This window comes from Lissotriton vulgaris, chromosome 9 (genome assembly GCF_964263255.1).
Source record: "Lissotriton vulgaris chromosome 9, aLisVul1.2, whole genome shotgun sequence".
In the NCBI taxonomy this organism is placed as follows: domain Eukaryota; kingdom Metazoa; phylum Chordata; class Amphibia; order Caudata; family Salamandridae; genus Lissotriton; species Lissotriton vulgaris.
Window position 1 is genome coordinate 59066974 of NC_141697.1, and position 18864 is coordinate 59085837.

Consider the following 18864-nt stretch of genomic DNA (forward strand, 5'->3'; position numbering starts at 1 on the left):
ATTGTTCTCGTAATAGGACACCATGTACTATGTGGAATGCAGAGTTCTTGTTTAACAACCATTGGAGCATTGAAACGGCAGCCCTATCTACAATACCAATGTGAAGGGCTCCCCTCAGCCATGTCAAGGCTGTTCCTACCAAAGTGTGTCTTGGATGAGGAGGCTGCAAACCTGAGATGAAGCGGTAGTCACATCAGTGAGTGTATGTGCTGTTCTATAGTGCAAAACTAGCAAGAAACAATGAAGTGCTGTGCAGTTGTGGACATGGGAAACAACGCTTCAAGGGTTGTAGGTGGGTTAGGTTTGCTGCAAAGCGAGAAGGAAGACCGGGTATGTTAGAGAAGTGGGCAGGCTGTGCGTTGGGGGCAGCAAGTGGAGCAGGCCAGCTCTGTGTTGAGCAACTGCTCTTCCTCCCTTTGGGGAGGGAGAGCAGGGACAAGGGAAGGCAAGTCCTATTGCAGCTAGTGGATGGAAATAGTGAATTGCTACTGGGACATTCAAAGAATGTATACAGGAGGCCCGTAATGTTCTTATTCACGGGTTCGCAACACCCCACACTTTCTGGAAGCATGGTATGCTTGAAGTCCCTGGATCCGTGGTATGCTTGAAGTCCCTGGATCCGTGGTATGCTTGAAGTCCCTGGATCTGTAGTGTGCTTGAAGTCCCTGGATCTGTGGTATGCTTGAAGTCCCTGGATCTGTAGTGTGCTTGAAGTCCCTGGATCTGTAGTGTGCTTGAAGTCCCTGGATCCGTGGTATGCTTGAAGTCCCTGGATCCGTGGTATGCTTGAAGTCCCTGGATCTGTAGTGTGCTTGAAGTCCCTGGATCCGTGGTGTGCTTGAAGTCCCTGGATCCGTGGTATGCTTGAAGTCCCTGGATCCGTGGTATGCTTGAAGTCCCTGGATCCGTGGTATGCTTGAAGTCCCTGGATCCGTGGTATGCTTGAAGTCCCTGGATCCGTGGTATGCTTGAAGTCCCTGGATCCATGGTATGCTTGAAGTCCCTGGATCTGTGGTGTGCTTGAAGTCCCTGGATCTGTAGTGTGCTTGAAGTCCCTGGATCTGTAGTGTGCTTGAAGTCCCTGGATCTGTAGTGTGCTTGAAGTCCCTGGATCTGTAGTGTGCTTGAAGTCCCTGGATCTGTGGTGTGCTTGAAGTCCCTGGATCTGTGGTGTGCTTGAAGTCCCTGGATCTGTGGTGTGCTTGAAGTCCCTGGATCAGTGGTATGCTTGAAGTCCCTGGATCCGTGGTATGCTTGAAGTCCCTGGATCCGTGGTGTGCTTGAAGTCCCTGGATCCGTGGTATGCTTGAAGTCCCTGGATCTGTGGTATGCTTGAAGTCCCTGGATCCGTGGTATGCTTGAAGTCCCTGGATCCGTGGTATGCTTGAAGTCCCTGGATCCGTGGTATGCTTGAAGTCCCTGGATCTGTAGTGTGCTTGAAGTCCCTGGATCCGTGGTGTGCTTGAAGTCCCTGGATCCGTGGTATGCTTGAAGTCCCTGGATCTGTGGTGTGCTTGAAGTCCCTGGATCAGTGGTATGCTTGAAGTCCCTGGATCCGTGGTATGCTTGAAGTCCCTGGATCCGTGGTGTGCTTGAAGTCCCTGGATCCGTGGTATGCTTGAAGTCCCTGGATCCGTGGTATGCTTGAAGTCCCTGGATCTGTGGTATGCTTGAAGTCCCTGGATCCGTGGTATGCTTGAAGTCCCTGGATCCGTGGTATGCTTGAAATCCCTGGATCTGTAGTGTGCTTGAAGTCCCTGGATCTGTGGTATGCTTGAAGTCCCTGGATCTGTAGTGTGCTTGAAGTCCCTGGATCTGTAGTGTGCTTGAAGTCCCTGGATCTGTAGTGTGCTTGAAGTCCCTGGATCTGTGGTATGCTTGAAGTCCCTGGATCCGTGGTATGCTTGAAGTCCCTGGATCCGTGGTATGCTTGAAGTCCCTGGATCCGTGGTGTGCTTGAAGTCCCTGGATCCGTGGTGTGCTTGAAGTCCCTGGATCCGTGGTATGCTTGAAGTCCCTGGATCTGTGGTATGCTTGAAGTCCCTGGATCTGTAGTGTGCTTGAAGTCCCTGGATCCGTGGTATGCTTGAAGTCCCTGGATCTGTGGTATGCTTGAAGTCCCTGGATCCGTGGTATGCTTGAAGTCCCTGGATCCGTGGTATGCTTGAAATCCCTGGATCTGTAGTGTGCTTGAAGTCCCTGGATCTGTGGTATGCTTGAAGTCCCTGGATCTGTAGTGTGCTTGAAGTCCCTGGATCTGTAGTGTGCTTGAAGTCCCTGGATCTGTAGTGTGCTTGAAGTCCCTGGATCTGTGGTATGCTTGAAGTCCCTGGATCCGTGGTATGCTTGAAGTCCCTGGATCCGTGGTATGCTTGAAGTCCCTGGATCCGTGGTGTGCTTGAAGTCCCTGGATCCGTGGTGTGCTTGAAGTCCCTGGATCCGTGGTATGCTTGAAGTCCCTGGATCTGTGGTATGCTTGAAGTCCCTGGATCTGTAGTGTGCTTGAAGTCCCTGGATCCGTGGTATGCTTGAAGTCCCTGGATCCGTGGTATGCTTGAAGTCCCTGGATCCGTGGTATGCTTGAAGTCCCTGGATCCGTGGTATGCTTGAAGTCCCTGGATCCGTGGTGTGCTTGAAGTCCCTGGATCCGTGGTATGCTTGAAGTCCCTGGATCTGTGGTATGCTTGAAGTCCCTGGATCTGTAGTGTGCTTGAAGTCCCTGGATCCGTGGTATGCTTGAAGTCCCTGGATCCGTGGTATGCTTGAAGTCCCTGGATCCGTAGTGTGCTTGAAGTCCCTGGATCTGTGGTATGCTTGAAGTCCCTGGATCTGTGGTATGCTTGAAGTCCCTGGATCTGTAGTGTGCTTGAAGTCCCTGGATCCGTGGTATGCTTGAAGTCCCTGGATCCGTGGTATGCTTGAAGTCCCTGGATCCGTGGTATGCTTGAAGTCCCTGGATCCGTGGTATGCTTGAAGTCCCTGGATCCGTGGTATGCTTGAAGTCCCTGGATCCGTGGTATGCTTGAAGTCCCTGGATCCGTGGTATGCTTGAAGTCCCTGGATCCGTAGTGTGCTTGAAGTCCCTGGATCTGTAGTGTGCTTGAAGTCCCTGGATCCGTGGTATGCTTGAAGTCCCTGGATCCGTGGTATGCTTGAAGTCCCTGGATCCGTGGTATGCTTGAAGTCCCTGGATCCGTGGTATGCTTGAAGTCCCTGGATCCGTGGTATGCTTGAAGTCCCTGGATCTGTAGTGTGCTTGAAGTCCCTGGATCCGTGGTATGCTTGAAGTCCCTGGATCTGTGGTATGCTTGAAGTCCCTGGATCTGTAGTGTGCTTGAAGTCCCTGGATCCGGGGTATGCTTGAAGTCCCTGGATCCGTGGTATGCTTGAAGTCCCTGGATCTGTAGTGTGCTTGAAGTCCCTGGATCTGTAGTGTGCTTGAAGTCCCTGGATCTGTAGTGTGCTTGAAGTCCCTGGATCTGTAGTATGCTTGAAGTCCCTGGATCCGTGGTATGCTTGAAGTCCCTGGATCCGTGGTATGCTTGAAGTCCCTGGATCTGTAGTGTGCTTGAAGTCCCTGGATCCGTGGTATGCTTGAAGTCCCTGGATCCGTGGTATGCTTGAAGTCCCTGGATCCGTGGTATGCTTGAAGTCCCTGGATCTGTAGTGTGCTTGAAGTCCCTGGATCTGTAGTGTGCTTGAAGTCCCTGGATCTGTAGTGTGCTTGAAGTCCCTGGATCTGTAGTGTGCTTGAAGTCCCTGGATCTGTAGTGTGCTTGAAGTCCCTGGATCTGTAGTGTGCTTGAAGTCCCTGGATCTGTAGTGTGCTTGAAGTCCCTGGATCCGTGGTGTGCTGGAAGTCCCTGGAAGCGCGGCGCGCTGGAAGTCCCTGGAAGCGCGGCGCGCTGGAAGTCCCTGGAAGCGCGGCGCGCTGGAAGTCCCTGGAAGCGGGGCGCGCTGGAAGTCCCTGGAAGCGGGGCGCGCTGGAAGTCCCTGTAAGCGGGCGCGCTGGAAGCGGGGCGCGCTGGAAGTCCCTGGAAGCGGGGCGTGCTGGAAGCGGGGCACGCTGGAAGTCCCTGGAAGTGGGGCGCGCTGGATGTCCCTGGAAGCGGGGCGCGCTGGAAGTCCCTGGAAGCGGGGGCGCGCTGGGAGTCCCTGGAAGCGGGGGCGCGCTGGGAGTCCCTGGAAGCGGGGGCGCGCTGGAAGTCCCTGGAAGCGGGGCGCGCTGGAAGTCCCTGGAAGCGGGGGCTCGCTGGAAGTCCCTGGAAGCGGGGGCTCGCTGGAAGTCCCTGGAAGCGGGGGCTCGCTGGAAGTCCCTGGAAGCGGGGCCTCGCTGGAAGTCCCTGGAAGCGGGGCGTGCTGGAAGCGGGGCGCGCTGGAAGTCCCTGGAAGCGGGGTGCGCTGGAAGTCCCTGGAAGCGGGGCGTGCTGGAAGTCCCTGGAAGCGGGGCGTGCTGGAAGTCCCTGGAAGCGGGGCGCGCTGGAAGTCCCTGGAAGCGGGGGCGCGCTGGGAGTCCCTGGAAGCGGGGGCGCGCTGGAAGTCCCTGGAAGCGGGGCACGCTGGAAGTCCCTGGAAGCGGGGCACGCTGGAAGTCCCTGGAAGCGGGGGCTCGCTGGAAGTCCCTGGAAGCGGGGGCTCGCTGGAAGTCCCTGGAAGCGGGGCGCGCTGGAAGTCCCTGGAAGCGGGGCGCGCTGGAAGTCCCTGGAAGCGGGGCGCGCTGGAAGTCCCTGGAAGCGGGGCGTGCTTAAAGTCCTCCCTGGACCATCTGCCTTCGTTTGGCCCATATGTCTGACGAAGTTCCTCAGCTGAGCTCTTTCTTTGTTGCAACCCAGTGATATTGTGCTGCTTCACTGCTTGAACTTCGCTTGAAGCCTGTGCTGTAACTTCATCAGCCCTTCTTCCATTAAGCATCCAACCCTCTGCCCCCCTTTCATGGGGCTACATATGTTTATCCTCTTGGAAGGCCGAGAAAACGGAATTGATGGGGAGCCATGGCCGGCACATGCGGGGAAGCCTGGGTGCAGACAGAAGGATGTGAACTCTTCTCCATTTTGTAGCTTCGGAACCCTCCATCCTGATTGCGCGTGGTCCCCCATGCGGTGGAAGGGAGGTGGGCTGACAGAGGATAGCAGGCAAAGTAAGACTGCAGTTCATGCCACAAAGTGCAATACATATTTTTCTAAGATATAATCAGCTGTACTTTGGTAAATGTAATCAAAATATATTTTTCAGTGGTGTTCTGAAAACAAATCGCAAAAAGCATTCTTTGTGACCCAAAAAGTTAGTATTCGAAGGCATTATTTATTCCTTGAAGACAACAGACTCCAGTACAGCCAGAACTTCAAAGGTGGTATAGTTAATTCTGTTGTAGTCCCCGGGTGAAATTGTCCCCTCAGTTCACACAATATACTGAAGTAGGTCTGAACTAACCCCCTTTTAACTCTTGGAAATTCATAGCATTGTTCGTCATTAAATAAAACACAGAGCAGATGGTTTCCCAATTGACCAAATTAAATGCAATGTGGATTTATGTGTGGTGTGTGTTAATATTCAGAATGCATATTATCTGTTGTGGCTGATTCTGTTAACCTCCAAACAAGCGATCACTGGCCCTAGTTTTAAGAATCGGCTTGAATCCATTCCTTGGTATTGTGTTCTCGTTGCATTCATTCATTCTTCTACCAGATTATTTTGAAAAATATTGCTAACCAGATTGGGTGCAAGAAATACATTGATGATCTAATGTTGATCTAATGGGCAGATTGTACCTGATTGATGGCAAGTCCCATAAATGCAGCTCCCTGACATTCTTCGGTCTGTATTGGTCTAATTGCAATGATTCACACCATCCCAATCTTGCCACATATATTTAAGGAATGTTGATTGTCGGCTCTGCACTATGAAAATAAAACTATGTACTGATTTCAAACTTGCAGTCAATGTTTGTGTAAACAGGTAGATTTTGGTGATCTTTATTCCTCTTAGTGCAGGGTGTTTGTGCCCCTTTGTGACAGAATTAAAAAAAAAAATGTGTTGGGTTGTTCAAACAGTAAGAGTATGTGCATTTTATGTAACTGATCATTTACATTAAAACGAATGTATATGTTATCTACATATAAAATATAATGCAAAGATATTTTAATAATTGACTTGGATATTGTAATACATTTTGTTTTTAATTATTTCAAATTGAAATTGTAAATTTAAAAAAAAAACAGATTTTTTGAGTGTTACACTGAGTCCATAAAAAAAGTATTTTCATATGATGTAGGTATTCGGAGATTCGAAACAATAGTAATTCTACAATTGCCTAGGGATTTCTCTCTCGCTGGGTTGTTCAAACATGCATTTTCTTTGCGGTGTTTGTTCACCCACACACACACACACACACATATATATAGTGTGTGTGTATGTATATATATGTATGTATGTATATATATATATATATATAATGTATTTTTTTTCTAGCATATTCAGGCTTTTGGTGCAAACTCTGCATTGATAACTCCGTGCAACCGAAAGATTTCAAGAAAAAAAAAAAAAAATAAATAAATAAATATATATATATATATATATATATATATATATATATATATATATATATATATGCGTAAAACAAATGTGTGATATATTTGTTGCATTTCTCAAATAGGCAAACCTAACCCCGGAATGCTAAACATTCCAGTCCATAGTTTTTCTCCCACCATGCCACTTTAGACAGAGGTCCGCCTTATGCAAGTCAGTACCGACTCTGTTCCTCATGGGATCAGTCCATCCCTAAATTTCAGGCGAGGCACCCGCAGACATTGCCACAAACAACCAGAGTCTGGTTTCGCCTTACTTAGGTCTTGGCAGTAAAGCTGGACTTTTTTCCTATTGGAGCAGGACCAATGCTGATTTGCATAATTGGGGTCTTTGTCTAGAATGTAATAGTGGGCGAAAAACGATGGTTCGGAATGTGGCCAGTGGCAGAGATTAAATTCATAATTCCTTCCATCACCTTGTTGTTTCTCCATGTCCAGTCGTATTGCACAAAAGCACTTGGCGATTCTTAAAAATGTGTGGACAGACCCCTGAGATTAAATGTGTCTCTAATACACAAAGGGTTTGTATTAGGGGTTGCTGAAAATTGATTCCTAACCATCTCCATTCTTGTATTTTTGCAACAAAATGTACTTAAAGACTTACATTAATATGTCTGATTCATTTGTGAAGACTGTAAAGGCTTGATGACATTCTTCAGAATATGATAATGGCTTCAGCTAAATAAGCCCCACTGTGCTAATTGATAAATCTATCCAGGTTGCATATTAAGAAGGTGTTTTGGGTAGATGTTGGAAACAGTCCTTAAATTCGAGCCCTTCTTTAGCTTAGGCCGATGTGTAGCGTGCAAGGCTGCAATATTGTGTTTCTGAGACGTTTGTGTTTCACCCAAGTTACAGCTCCACAACATTGTCTGAAGGGATTTCTGTGCCTTCATCATACATGGTGGTGACATCTTCCAGTGACCTGGAACTTACTGGAGAGGGAATTTGAAATCAAATTTATGGGGAAATACGTTTTTAGAGATACCCCCACCCCCCAATATCTGTGGGGAAGCATGGATGAAAATGCTTTCATAAGGGAGTTCTGGAATTATTAATATTTCCCAGGAAGTTACAGCTTGGATATGTAATGATATTGAAAGGTGTTGGTGGTCACTCTTGTAGCAGCTGGTGATGAACATCTTTTGATCAGTTCTGTACCTGGTGGATGATTCCGAGGTGGTCGGATAGTCTTGTAGCGGATGCAGGATTCGCTGGTGAAATGTTTTGCAAGTCTTGTGCCGGTAGAAGAGTCACTGGTGGTGCTACTTGTGATCCAAACTTTTAGTGATATAGCATTCACCAGTTATAGGTCTTGTGGCTTTGTAGAAATTAGAGCATTCAGAGGCGGGGTCTTGTGGTCCGATTTGTAGCTGATGGAGGAGTTACGGATGATGAGGACTTCTAATTTTTGGTTATCAAAAAAGTAAGTAGTAACAACTGTGAAATAACAAGTTTACCTCTTCAATTGGTTACATAATTCAAGAGATTTTATTGTTCCCATTTTTCGTTGCACAGGTCTTGATGGGAAGAGTTCCAGACCGGGGTGGCCGACCCTCTGAAATTGAGGCTCCAGCTGCAGAAATGCCTCCTTGGCAGAAGAGACAGGATGGTGGCGGAAGGGGTGGCTGGGGAGGTGGCGGAAGAGGGGGAGGTGGCGGAAGAGGGGGAGGTGGCGGAAGAGGAGGAGGTGGAGGCGGTGGCGGATTTACCAGAGGAGGTGGTGGTGGACGAGGAGGGGGTGGTGGAGGCTATGGTGGAGGAGGTGGCTATGGAGGAGGGGGTGGAGCCAGGGGAGGTTATGGAGGAGGTGGTGGAGGCTATGGGGGAGGTGGTAACCGAGGTGGCTACGGTGGTGGAGGAGGCGGGGGTTATAGGAGGTACTAGCTGAAATGTATGTTTTAGAACTTGAAACAAAAAAACAGGGAAGCTACAGTATGAATCGTAACGGGAGGCATGCCCAGACCTCCGTTACATAGTTTGTTTACTGGGAGAATTTTTTTTCTAGTTAGGTTTACCACCACCACAAAGTCTCACAAAGCTTTTTTAATAATTTATGTGAAATCATTCAGGACATAGGTCTATGCTAGACTGTTGTCACTTCTGCAGCTGGTGTCTGGAAAGAGGTACATACCAGTGTGCATCTCAAGAGCATCTTTGGGTGTCCTAATACCAACCTCTTTTCTAACAAGCCCATCGAAGTCTTGACGAATCTCCTTGCCGATTCTGGTTACCCATCAATAGCGATGCCTGCAAATGTCAGAGCGGGTATCTAAAACCTGAATCTATCCTCCGTAAATGTGCTGCCTTGCGTAGCCCGGAGTGTGAATGTGAAAACGCAACTTCGTCAAATACTTCAGTTTTCGCCATTGCTTTTTACAGCATAGAATGCTCTGTGAATACATATGATGCTGTAGATGTTGTTTCAGGGAGACCCAATGAGTGAACTTTGATTGGCAGCCACTACATTCCATTTCTACACAGGGAATATGATTCTCTTCAGTATATGAAGCTTTGTAATGCTTAAACTTTTTGAAAATGTGTTTTGATCAAACACGAGGATGAATTTGTATGTTCACGCTTGGCGACGACTACGGCGTTCTCAGTAATTTGTGATTATTGCATTTTAAAACACACACTCTTTGACCCTGTACGTCTTTCATCCCAATTCCTGCAGCTGCTTCTGAATACTTCTCTTTCTGTTTCACTACCAGCCCCTTTCTGTCTCCTCTGAGACTCCTGCAAGACCAAAAAAATCCTCTGCTTCCAACTGACTGCAACTTCTGATTAGACGTTTTGGAGAGGCAACTGTCTTGCTGGGGTTCTTGATGCTGCATGCTTTCTTCACAGAGGGAGAGAGATAGTAACATCTGTAAAGAAGAAGTATAATCTAAGCTTTTCTTACTACATTAGAACTTGGTTTTGTGCAAACGAGCCAAGAACGGGAGCTAAAAATATGGCTTGTTCAATATGACCAGTTACTGGGGAGTGATTGAAACGTTTGTTCTTAGGAACAAGTTGGCGGTGGCCCAATCCACTTGCTTGTGCACCAGCTACGGAGTGCCATGCTCATTGGTGAGTGTCGCTATCAGATGCCAGGGTTGCGAAGCATTGTGACAATCAGATCAGAGTCGATTTTGGAACTGAAACCACCTTTTTACTTTAGGAGGCAGAATTGCAGAACTAAACCCACCTAAAAAACAAACTCCAACCCTTCCTAATCAACCTGGTGCCCTTGACTTACTAAAATGAAACATGACATAAATCTTCTCTTAAGGAACACTATTGGAGAAACTGACCATTTCCCATGCAACAAACTAAGGTTATCCATGATATTGAGGTCAGGGCTGTGGCTAAAGTCCAGGCGTGAATATCTGTTCTTGAAATGACTTCAGCTTAAGTGAGTTATTAACAATGTGGCTGAACTTCTGGTTGGGAGTCTCAGTTACACTGTTGAACTTAAAGGTGCAACTCACCAAGCCCTAGTTAATGGAGGACGTAGGAGCCAATAACTTGGAGTCTTCAATAGATGTTCCCAAATTTCTGGGGCAAGGAGTGGCTTTCTCTTTTCATATAAAGTGCAAAAAGTTGGGACGACAGAAAGGCCTGAAGCTAACCATTTCATAAAGTTGAGCATTTCTCTTCACAATCGCTTTTGATCAGGGTGGAGTGGCATCTTTGTTAATACTTTGTGAAATGCAAAAAAACAACATATTGGAATTTGAAACGGAGGCTATAAACGGTGAAATGCCAACTTGGAATTCTTCTCGCCACTGCGTGGAAAGTGCCTGTATGAGCTTGCCACCGGTGTTGCTTTTCCTTCTCTAATCTAAGGTCCCAAACGTTGCCTTCTGTTGAGAGTTGCCAAGTTTCATGTACTTTTCACTGTTGTAAATTGTTTCTTGTGTGTCTGGTGCCAGCTGTCATAAAGGAACAGATAGCTTGGCTACCTTGATACTTAGCTGTTTTATTTAATTTGAGGTTAATTGTTTCTGCTCGTGGGATGGTGTGTACGTTTTAGTGTTAGTTTATGTTATGCCTAATGTTTACATCATCGTCTTTGACCAGCTAGTCTCCTGTGTTTGGTCTCTTGTGCATTGGTTTTGGGTCTGTGCTTTGGAAGCATGGCCTACCTCTCCTTTCTGTACAATCCAAACCAGGTTTTGACCGGGTAAGGTAGAGATGCCCAAATTGCTGGAGTAGCCGGTTATAGCTGTACGTCACTAAACCTCCATCTGCTATGATGCTAAATCACCATATTCAAAATGGGTGATGTTGCAAAGTTTCAACATTTTAAAAAAATACCCTTTTTTAAATGACCCGTCCCACAGCATAACATTGTAAGCCTGTTTTTTAACTTACAAATTTCAAAGTAACAGAGAAGGTTTTTTTTTAAGTAATAGCAAGTATGGTCTTCAGAAATACTTTTTATTCCTGATTTGGTAAGAATCCTCCTTCTCAGCATTTCTCCCAGTCATCCATTAACCCACTTTGTCAAACACTGTCTCTCTTCCTCTCAACACTCCCCTCCCAAGGTATGTCTGCTCTACCCCTTCCCGGCATATGTACACTATGGTGTTCCACATAAAGTTATCTTCTAATAGCCTTTACAATAAGTCCACCAGCCGCGGTCTAGGGCAGTCTTTCTCACTTACCCCGAGACCTGCATGATTTTTTTGCTTTTTTAAATCGTATACACAACTGCAGAAGAATGAATTTCTTGTCTACTGAGGAACCTTTTTTTGTATTGTGTTGATGTTTTCTCAGAATTTGTTTTTGATTATAAGTTATGTTCATAGAATCTGAGATTTTTCTGTTACTGGTAGCAGTTTTATGGGGAACTTTTGTACAAAGATTTTATGCCATTTTTAGAGAACGAGCTGGCACAAAGTCGTCAGAGTAGATTATATTAATTTTGTGTTTTGACAAACTGTGCAGACAAAGAAAGGATTTGCAGTGTTACTGAAATGATATCTTTTTGCTACCATGGGAACGTTGAACAATAAAATATCTTGACAAATGTTTTCTCTCTGTGTTTTCTACAATTCCTGAACGGTGACAGTGCAAAATGTTAATAGGGTACATGTTCTTTCTTGGTTGGCCTTGAGAATCTGGGTACCATTAAAGTGCATTACTTTGATGCCATGCATGCATAATGTCTACATAGAAGGTGCCTTGTTGGTGGGTGTGGTATGCAATCTTTCCAAGCCTATGTTTGCTTGTTGCCTCGTAACTCACAATTATGTATGTATGTAATATGATATATGCAGTTTTGCCTCTACCATAAGCACATGATACTACCTCATGACGTTGGTGTATGAGGTTAGGGTAGTTTGGTGACTATCACATAAAACTTTTTCTTGCCCAGCGTTCTGCTTGCTAGAGTACATTAATGCAGCAGAAAGTAACTTCCCTTTGCAAGGATTCCAGCCATTCGCCACAGCCCGCGCCCATTCAACTTAATGTGGATTTTAACATGAACTATGCTAGGACTCATACTTTAGTTTTTCATATGCAAATGATTAAAACTGCATGTTCCTGCAACATTGGACGCTTTCTAGTGCTCGCATAGGTAGCCAGATTCTGAGTGATCTGGGACAGAGGCGGGCGCCCGCCTGATCAACTTGCACATCTCCCTCCCTGTCCTACGGCAGCCCTGCACCTTGAACTGCCCCCTTACCTGTTGCCTTTTGACTGTGGAGTAAGATTTAGTTTAAGAACAAGCTTGCATTGAAAAAATGCTGCTTCCTGATGGGACAATTTTGTGCCAATCCAAGCCTGCCCCTCCCTCTTGGATGCCTCTTTACCACTACTCCTTCATCTGTACGTGCTGCAGCCTCCAGTTTTAACTTTTTTGTTTTAATTAAAAAATACTTTAATAGAGTCAAACTGCAGTCGTACTTTAAATTGACTCGGCACGCTGAACCATGCCGACACATACAGCGCTTCAAAAGCTGGAAGGTTTTTTTGAGTTAATGAATAACTTGACCTGGTATGTGCAGCACACACATAGTTAATACAATTGGGCAGAATAAATCCTCTTTTTGGCACTTAGATTCTACCTTTTGTATGGCGTCGTAGGTGCCTTTCCACATGCCTCTGAGTTATCATTGCAAGTTGCAGCACCATATAGCATTCTGCCTGATTTTAGTAGCCACATAGGTTTATGTTTTTTGTGATTTTGCTGTTGGTTTATTAACTAGTAATGTCCTATTATTTGGTCTCAGCTGTCTGGTTTGTCCTCAAGATATCTTTAGCATTCAACTGCACTCTACCCTGCTACACTCCATTCTACGCCACTTCACTCTACTCTGAAATAATCTACTCTGCATCACTGCACTCTTCGGCACCACACTGTTAACCAGTCCACTCTTCGCAAATGCACTCTACACAGCTTCACTGTCACTGCACTTTATGTAACTGCACTCTACAAAACTGCTCTCTCCGTCACTGAAATCTATGCCACCCTACCGTGCACTACTCCGCTCTACACCACTGAACTCTACTGTGCATTACTCCACTGCACTTTATGGCACTACACTCTACTCTGCGCCACTTCCCTTTGCATCGGTCAGCTCTACACCACTCTGCTCTGCGTCACTCTACACCACACCACTGCACTCTAATCCACTCCGCGCCACTCCACTGGGCCCCACTGCACTCTGCTATGCAAACTCTAATCTACGCCTCTGCATTGTACGCCACTGAATTCTGTAAAACTGCACTCTGTGCACTGCACTCAATGCCATTGACTCTAAGTCACTATACTCTATGGCAGTGCACTCTACACTACTCCAGTGCATGTCACTCTGAGGCTCCACACTGTGCCACTCTATGCCAGTAACTTATAGCCATGCTGAGCAGCAGCCATGCAGGTGTAAAACATGGCTAAAACATATTGGCAAAACCTATAGCTCTTGCATATGTGAGACCTACTGGCTTTGCAAGTGCTTGTCTATATAACATCTGTCAACCTTTGCTGGGTGGTCCCTGACTCAGTTAGTGGGCCATGTGACTGCTTCCTGTCTAGTTTCAGGAAGGTCAATGTTTGCCCATTACAAAGACTTGCAATTGGTTTCAGTGTTAAAAGGCATTCCTTTGCCAACGTGGCTTGGTGGTGTGCTGTGCCGTTTGTTCAATTTTCCAAATGTTGCAGGTGCATAGTGCTTGGCACTGTTGTATCAATACTGTGTGTGTATGTATGTATGTATGTGTATATATATATATATATATATATATATATATATATATATATATATATATAAATATATAATCTCCAATGCTCCGCAAGTGAGCAGTGGCAAAGTCCTCGCCTCTTTCCCAGCATATACGGACACGAACCAGTTGAAGTTACTGCAAATTATTTTATTTTGTGCAGTTTTGCCGTCCTAACGCTTCGGCTCCCCAGATCATATATATATATATATATATATATGTATATATATATATATATATATATATATATATATATATATATTCACTGAAAAAACCATAGGTTTCACACCAGTTATAGTTAGGAATTAGCATTTAAAAAACCTATTAAATTCACTGAAAAAACCATAGGTTTCACACCAGTTATAGTTAGCTGGAAATTTTACTGATATAAAACCATTGAAATTCCCACGTTATAGTTAGTCGGACTCACTATAACTTGCGCGTGCAATGCACTGCTGATGACATCACATATTACATCACTCATGACATGGTCAGTGACATCACTCATGACATCACTGATGACACCATCCAGTGAATATGTGTCTTTCTGAAAAATAAATATTAGTGAGTTATGTTTAAAAATTTAAATACATATATTAGTGTTTCACTTTGTGTATAAGTGGCTACATGTGTTGATAAGTAGCAACATGCGTATGTATATGGGTTATTTGATATTATTATTAGTATCAGTATGAGTGTCTATATGGTTTGGTGGGGGTATTACTTAGCACATAGATGCATGAGTGACTGACTCTTTGTTTGTATGTGTTTTGAAGACAACATATGTACAGGACTGTATGGGTGGATGAGTGTCTATATGTGTTTGTTAGTGAGTGAATGACTGTCTCACTAGTGTCTTTATCAGTAACTACATATGTTTTAATCTGGTATATGTGAATATTGATGTATATAAGTGAGTATATGTGAGAGTAAGAGATTGTAAGAGTTCCTGTTTAAATAAGTATGTGTTTCTATAAGTGATTGTTTAAGAGAATAAATATGTGTAATTTTAAATAGAAGTAAGGTGGAAGTGTGTGTATAACTCTATATTCAAATAAATGGATGTCCAATAGTTTATTTGCACGTGTGAATATGTGTGTGAGTAACTTTTGGATGAATGTCGGTGTGTAACAGGATGTATAGGTGTATCACTTCATATGATGAGTGAGTATATGTATGAGTGACTATATAGAACTGTTGGTGAATGAGTGGATGTGTATATAGATAGTGGAATTACTGAATTGCTTGTTGTAACTGATATAGGTATCTCCATTTTTTTAAAAATTTCAGTTTCTATTTTTGAATATGTGTCTCAAGGGTTACATTATAGTGAAAGGAGGTCTGTCACTATGTCACAAGGATGGTGTCATGAGTGATGTCACTGACCATGTCATGAGTGATGTAATATGTGATGTCATCAGCAGTGCATTGCACGCGCAAGTTATAGTGAGTCCGACTAACTATAACGTGGGAATTTCAATGGTTTTATATCAGTAAAATTTCCAGCTAACTATAACTGGTGTGAAACCTACGGTTTTTTCAGTGAATTTAATAGGTTTTTTAAATGCTAATTCCTAACTATAACTGGTGTGAAACCTATGGTTTTTTCAGTGAATTTCATAGGTTTTTTAAATGCTAATTCCTAACTATAACTGGTGTGAAACCTATGGTTTTTTCAGTGAATTTCATAGGTTTTTTAACTGCTAATTCCTTTGTATATCGAGTTTCTAACCTTTTTTTTTTTTTACAATTTGCTGTTTTTTTTTAAGTATTCATATTTTTTTTTAATTTTTTTCTTTTGCGCTCTGGGTGCGCGCTCCGGGAAGCTTTCAGCTAAGCTCTCCTGTAAGCTTCTCCGAGAGCTCATCTGAAAGCGCACCCAGAGCGCAACTGTCGTTCGTGAAAAAAAAATATGAATGAAAAGTTAATAATAATGCAAAACATTTCGTACCATACAAATAAAATTTGTTTTATTTAATATGGAAAATGATTATGCATTTCTATAAAAGATTGATGACGTCACTTTGGCGCGCAACGTAAGTGCCCTCGGAAGCGCATACGTGCGCGGCGCATAAACGCACGGAAAAGCGCCTACGATCGCGCCACGTTTGCGCCCCGGAAGCGCCTACGATCGCGCTGCGTAAACGCACCCGGAAGTGCTCCGGAGCGCGCAGCGTAAACGCGTCGGGTCATGTGACCCTAAAATAACACTTTTCATTGGTTGCTAACAGTTTTTTTTTACAATGAATGAAATCCCCACCCATTTCCTTCACTTCTTCTTTCACTTTTGTGACTGAAAGACCTGCCTTTTTTGCTGCTCCATATTCCTGGATTCATCATGGCTGCCAGACCATCCAGCAGTGAAGATGACTTCATTGATGAAGAGCCTCCTACCCCAAAGGTGAAGGAACATTTCATCTGGAAATTTTTTAAGTTTCCAGAAGGTCAGAAGAAGGTGAATGCACCAAAAGTAGAGTGCAGGATCTGCAAACAGGTCCTGTCACGGGGTAACCCCCAAAAAAAATACTCTTTTGGCAACTACACCATGATTCGCCATGTGGAGAGGAGGCACCCCCAGAATTTTGCCCGGGAAAGTGTCAGGGCTCTGGCACAGGAGGTTCCCAGAGATGGGGCCTCTACATCAACAGGAGGAGCAACTTCTTCTGGAAGAGAACAATCTCAGGGGCAGGTAGCAAACATTCAACCTGCATTCAACCATGGGGTCGTCAGATGCAGATACTGCAATCAACTCCTCACCTATGGGGAGCAAAGTGTCCTGCTCATGGTTCGGGCATTGGAGAACCATCACTGCCCTTCCCACCCCTAATTTTTTTCTTTTCTTTTTGCTCCTGTTGAGCAGTTTCTATTCCCTGTTTTTGTTCCTCTTCAGTTAAAAGAAGAAAACCAAAAGTTCTTTTCAGAACTACCTCCAATTCTCATCAAAGAGCTATAATCTTAAAAAATGAAGAGTAAGTGAAATATAGTGCATTGATAATTGAAAGGAGAATGAGTAAGAAAGAACAGAAAGGTATGAGAGGTGAAAGGAAGTGAAGTAGGAGGAATGAAAGAAGGTGAGTGTTAGAAAAGAAAGTTATGACACAGTGAATAAACTGGAGTATTTCTGACATATCTGTAAACACAAAAGTAACGCATTGCAGGAGTGCGTCACAAAAGTGACGCAACTCCAGTAATGTGTCCTTTCACATGGAAAAAGCACCATGTGAAAGGTTTGCTGTGAAGCAGGCGCAAGATTTTTGCGCAACTGCATCCTAAAAGTGACGCACTGCGTCATTATTACCAAGCTTTTTGCAAGGAACACCCCCTCTGCATGCATTATACCTGACACTATTTTTTAAAAAGTGACGCATCTAGGTACATGGGTCACTTTTTAAAACTCTGCGCCATATTGTATCTGCAACATGATTCGTCATACATTAAATATGACACATCTGGAATGTCATAAGGAGTGCGCACAGAAAAGTGACGCATAACACCAGCAGTGTAATAAAATGTACCTCGTTGCACTATATTTAAAAAGTGACGCATCTAGATAGATGCGTCATTTTTTAAATATTGCATAACAATGCGCATTTTTTTACACCGCTGGTGCGTCACAAAAATTGACGCACAGGAAGCGCAAAACTAACAGCGCAAGGCCTTCATAAATATGGTCCTGGATTTTCCCCGTGCTTCTCCGGTGCGCGTACCATGCGCTTCCCCCGCGCAAAACGAAAAAAATTTTTTAATGCCCTGCAGGACCCTATTTTAGTCCCTACATCAAACCTAGGGGGTCAGAGGGGGTCTACTCTTCCCCCTTATGGTCATTTGCCCCTTTTTTTTTCAAACCCCTTGTGTCTCGATTTTACCGAGACACAAGATGGCGGCCGCTCCGCACTGTTTAGAATGTTTACAGACAACTGAGATCCAATCAGCTTCCTGCGCGCAAGTCGCGTGTCGCGCCTGGAGCGCACTCGGGTGCGCGCACGGGAGAGCGCCTATAGATATATATATTTTTTTGAACCTAAATTACTCAAAATCCACTGGAGCACATATCTTGAGACATAGCAAAGGCACATCGGGCTACCAGTCCCTACAATTTTGCCAAGTTTGGTGGAAATCCATTCAGCCGTTCGGGCTAAAAGTGAAATCGACCGCCCTATGGAAATTAACATGGGGAAAACGCGTTTTGGGACCCCCCTTTTATCTCGGCCCCCGCTTGACGAATCCCCCCCAAACTTTCAGGGAAGGACCGGACCGCCATGAGACCATTTTCCTGAAAATTTCAGGCAGATTCGTCAACCGGCGCCAAAGTTATTCAAAATAGAATGTTGAGATTTAACATTGAAAATTATCCTAACTATAACTACCTACTGGCGACCGCCAGTAGGTAATATATATATATATATATATATATATATATATATATATATTCGCCAACCAGTCGATCGCGAGCTACCGGTAGCTCGCAGGTACCCTTTCAGTAGCTCGCGGCCGGACTTCCACTTTAGGATCCTATCATTGTCGTTTTGCTTGTTTTTGGGCCTTTTTCAGTAGCTTGTCTTCCGCCGTAGGAAGCAGCTGCTATTTGAGCCTAACTGGGGCAGGGTGAAGTGGTTGATGTCGGCCCGCGCATGGGCAGTGTTTGCTACCCTTGGAGAACCACTACACGCGCCTTTTGGTCTCCGTTCTATGATCCTGTGACCCGTGCAATTTTGCGGCCGGAGCGGCAGTTTTGAAGGCATAATTGGATCTCCATGCTGACATACAGGAGATGCAGTGTCAGCCACCTTAAGCTGAAGCAGACAGACAGCAGGTATGTGGGCAAGAGGAGCTTTCTTTTTTTTTAAATAGATACCTGTGCATGCCGTTATTAGAGTTATCTAAATAAAACATGAGCAGTGTTTGAACAAGTACATTTGGACCGAATTCCATCCAAATCGCTCTTGCTGTTTAAATTATATAGCTCTTGTTGAGCTAGTTTAAAAAGTCTTTTAGTACGTGTGAAATGCTTTATTAATTCCCTCCCTCGTGTGATTACTATGGCGCCCTCTGTGTCTCTACTGGT

General features: G+C 44.7%; 1 protein-coding gene across 1 annotated transcript in view; it reads left to right on the top strand.

Moving 5' to 3' along the window:
* Positions 1-11604, top strand: part of TSLIG3B (tRNA splicing ligase complex subunit 3B) — a 47851-nt gene extending 36247 nt beyond the window's left edge. The window contains exon 8 of the mRNA XM_086937024.1: positions 8103-11604. Within this exon, the coding sequence (XP_086793150.1) occupies positions 8103-8471 (369 nt within the window). The 3' untranslated portion in view covers positions 8472-11604. The remainder of the gene's footprint in view (positions 1-8102) is intronic.
* Positions 11605-18864: the final 7260 nt, after the last annotated feature.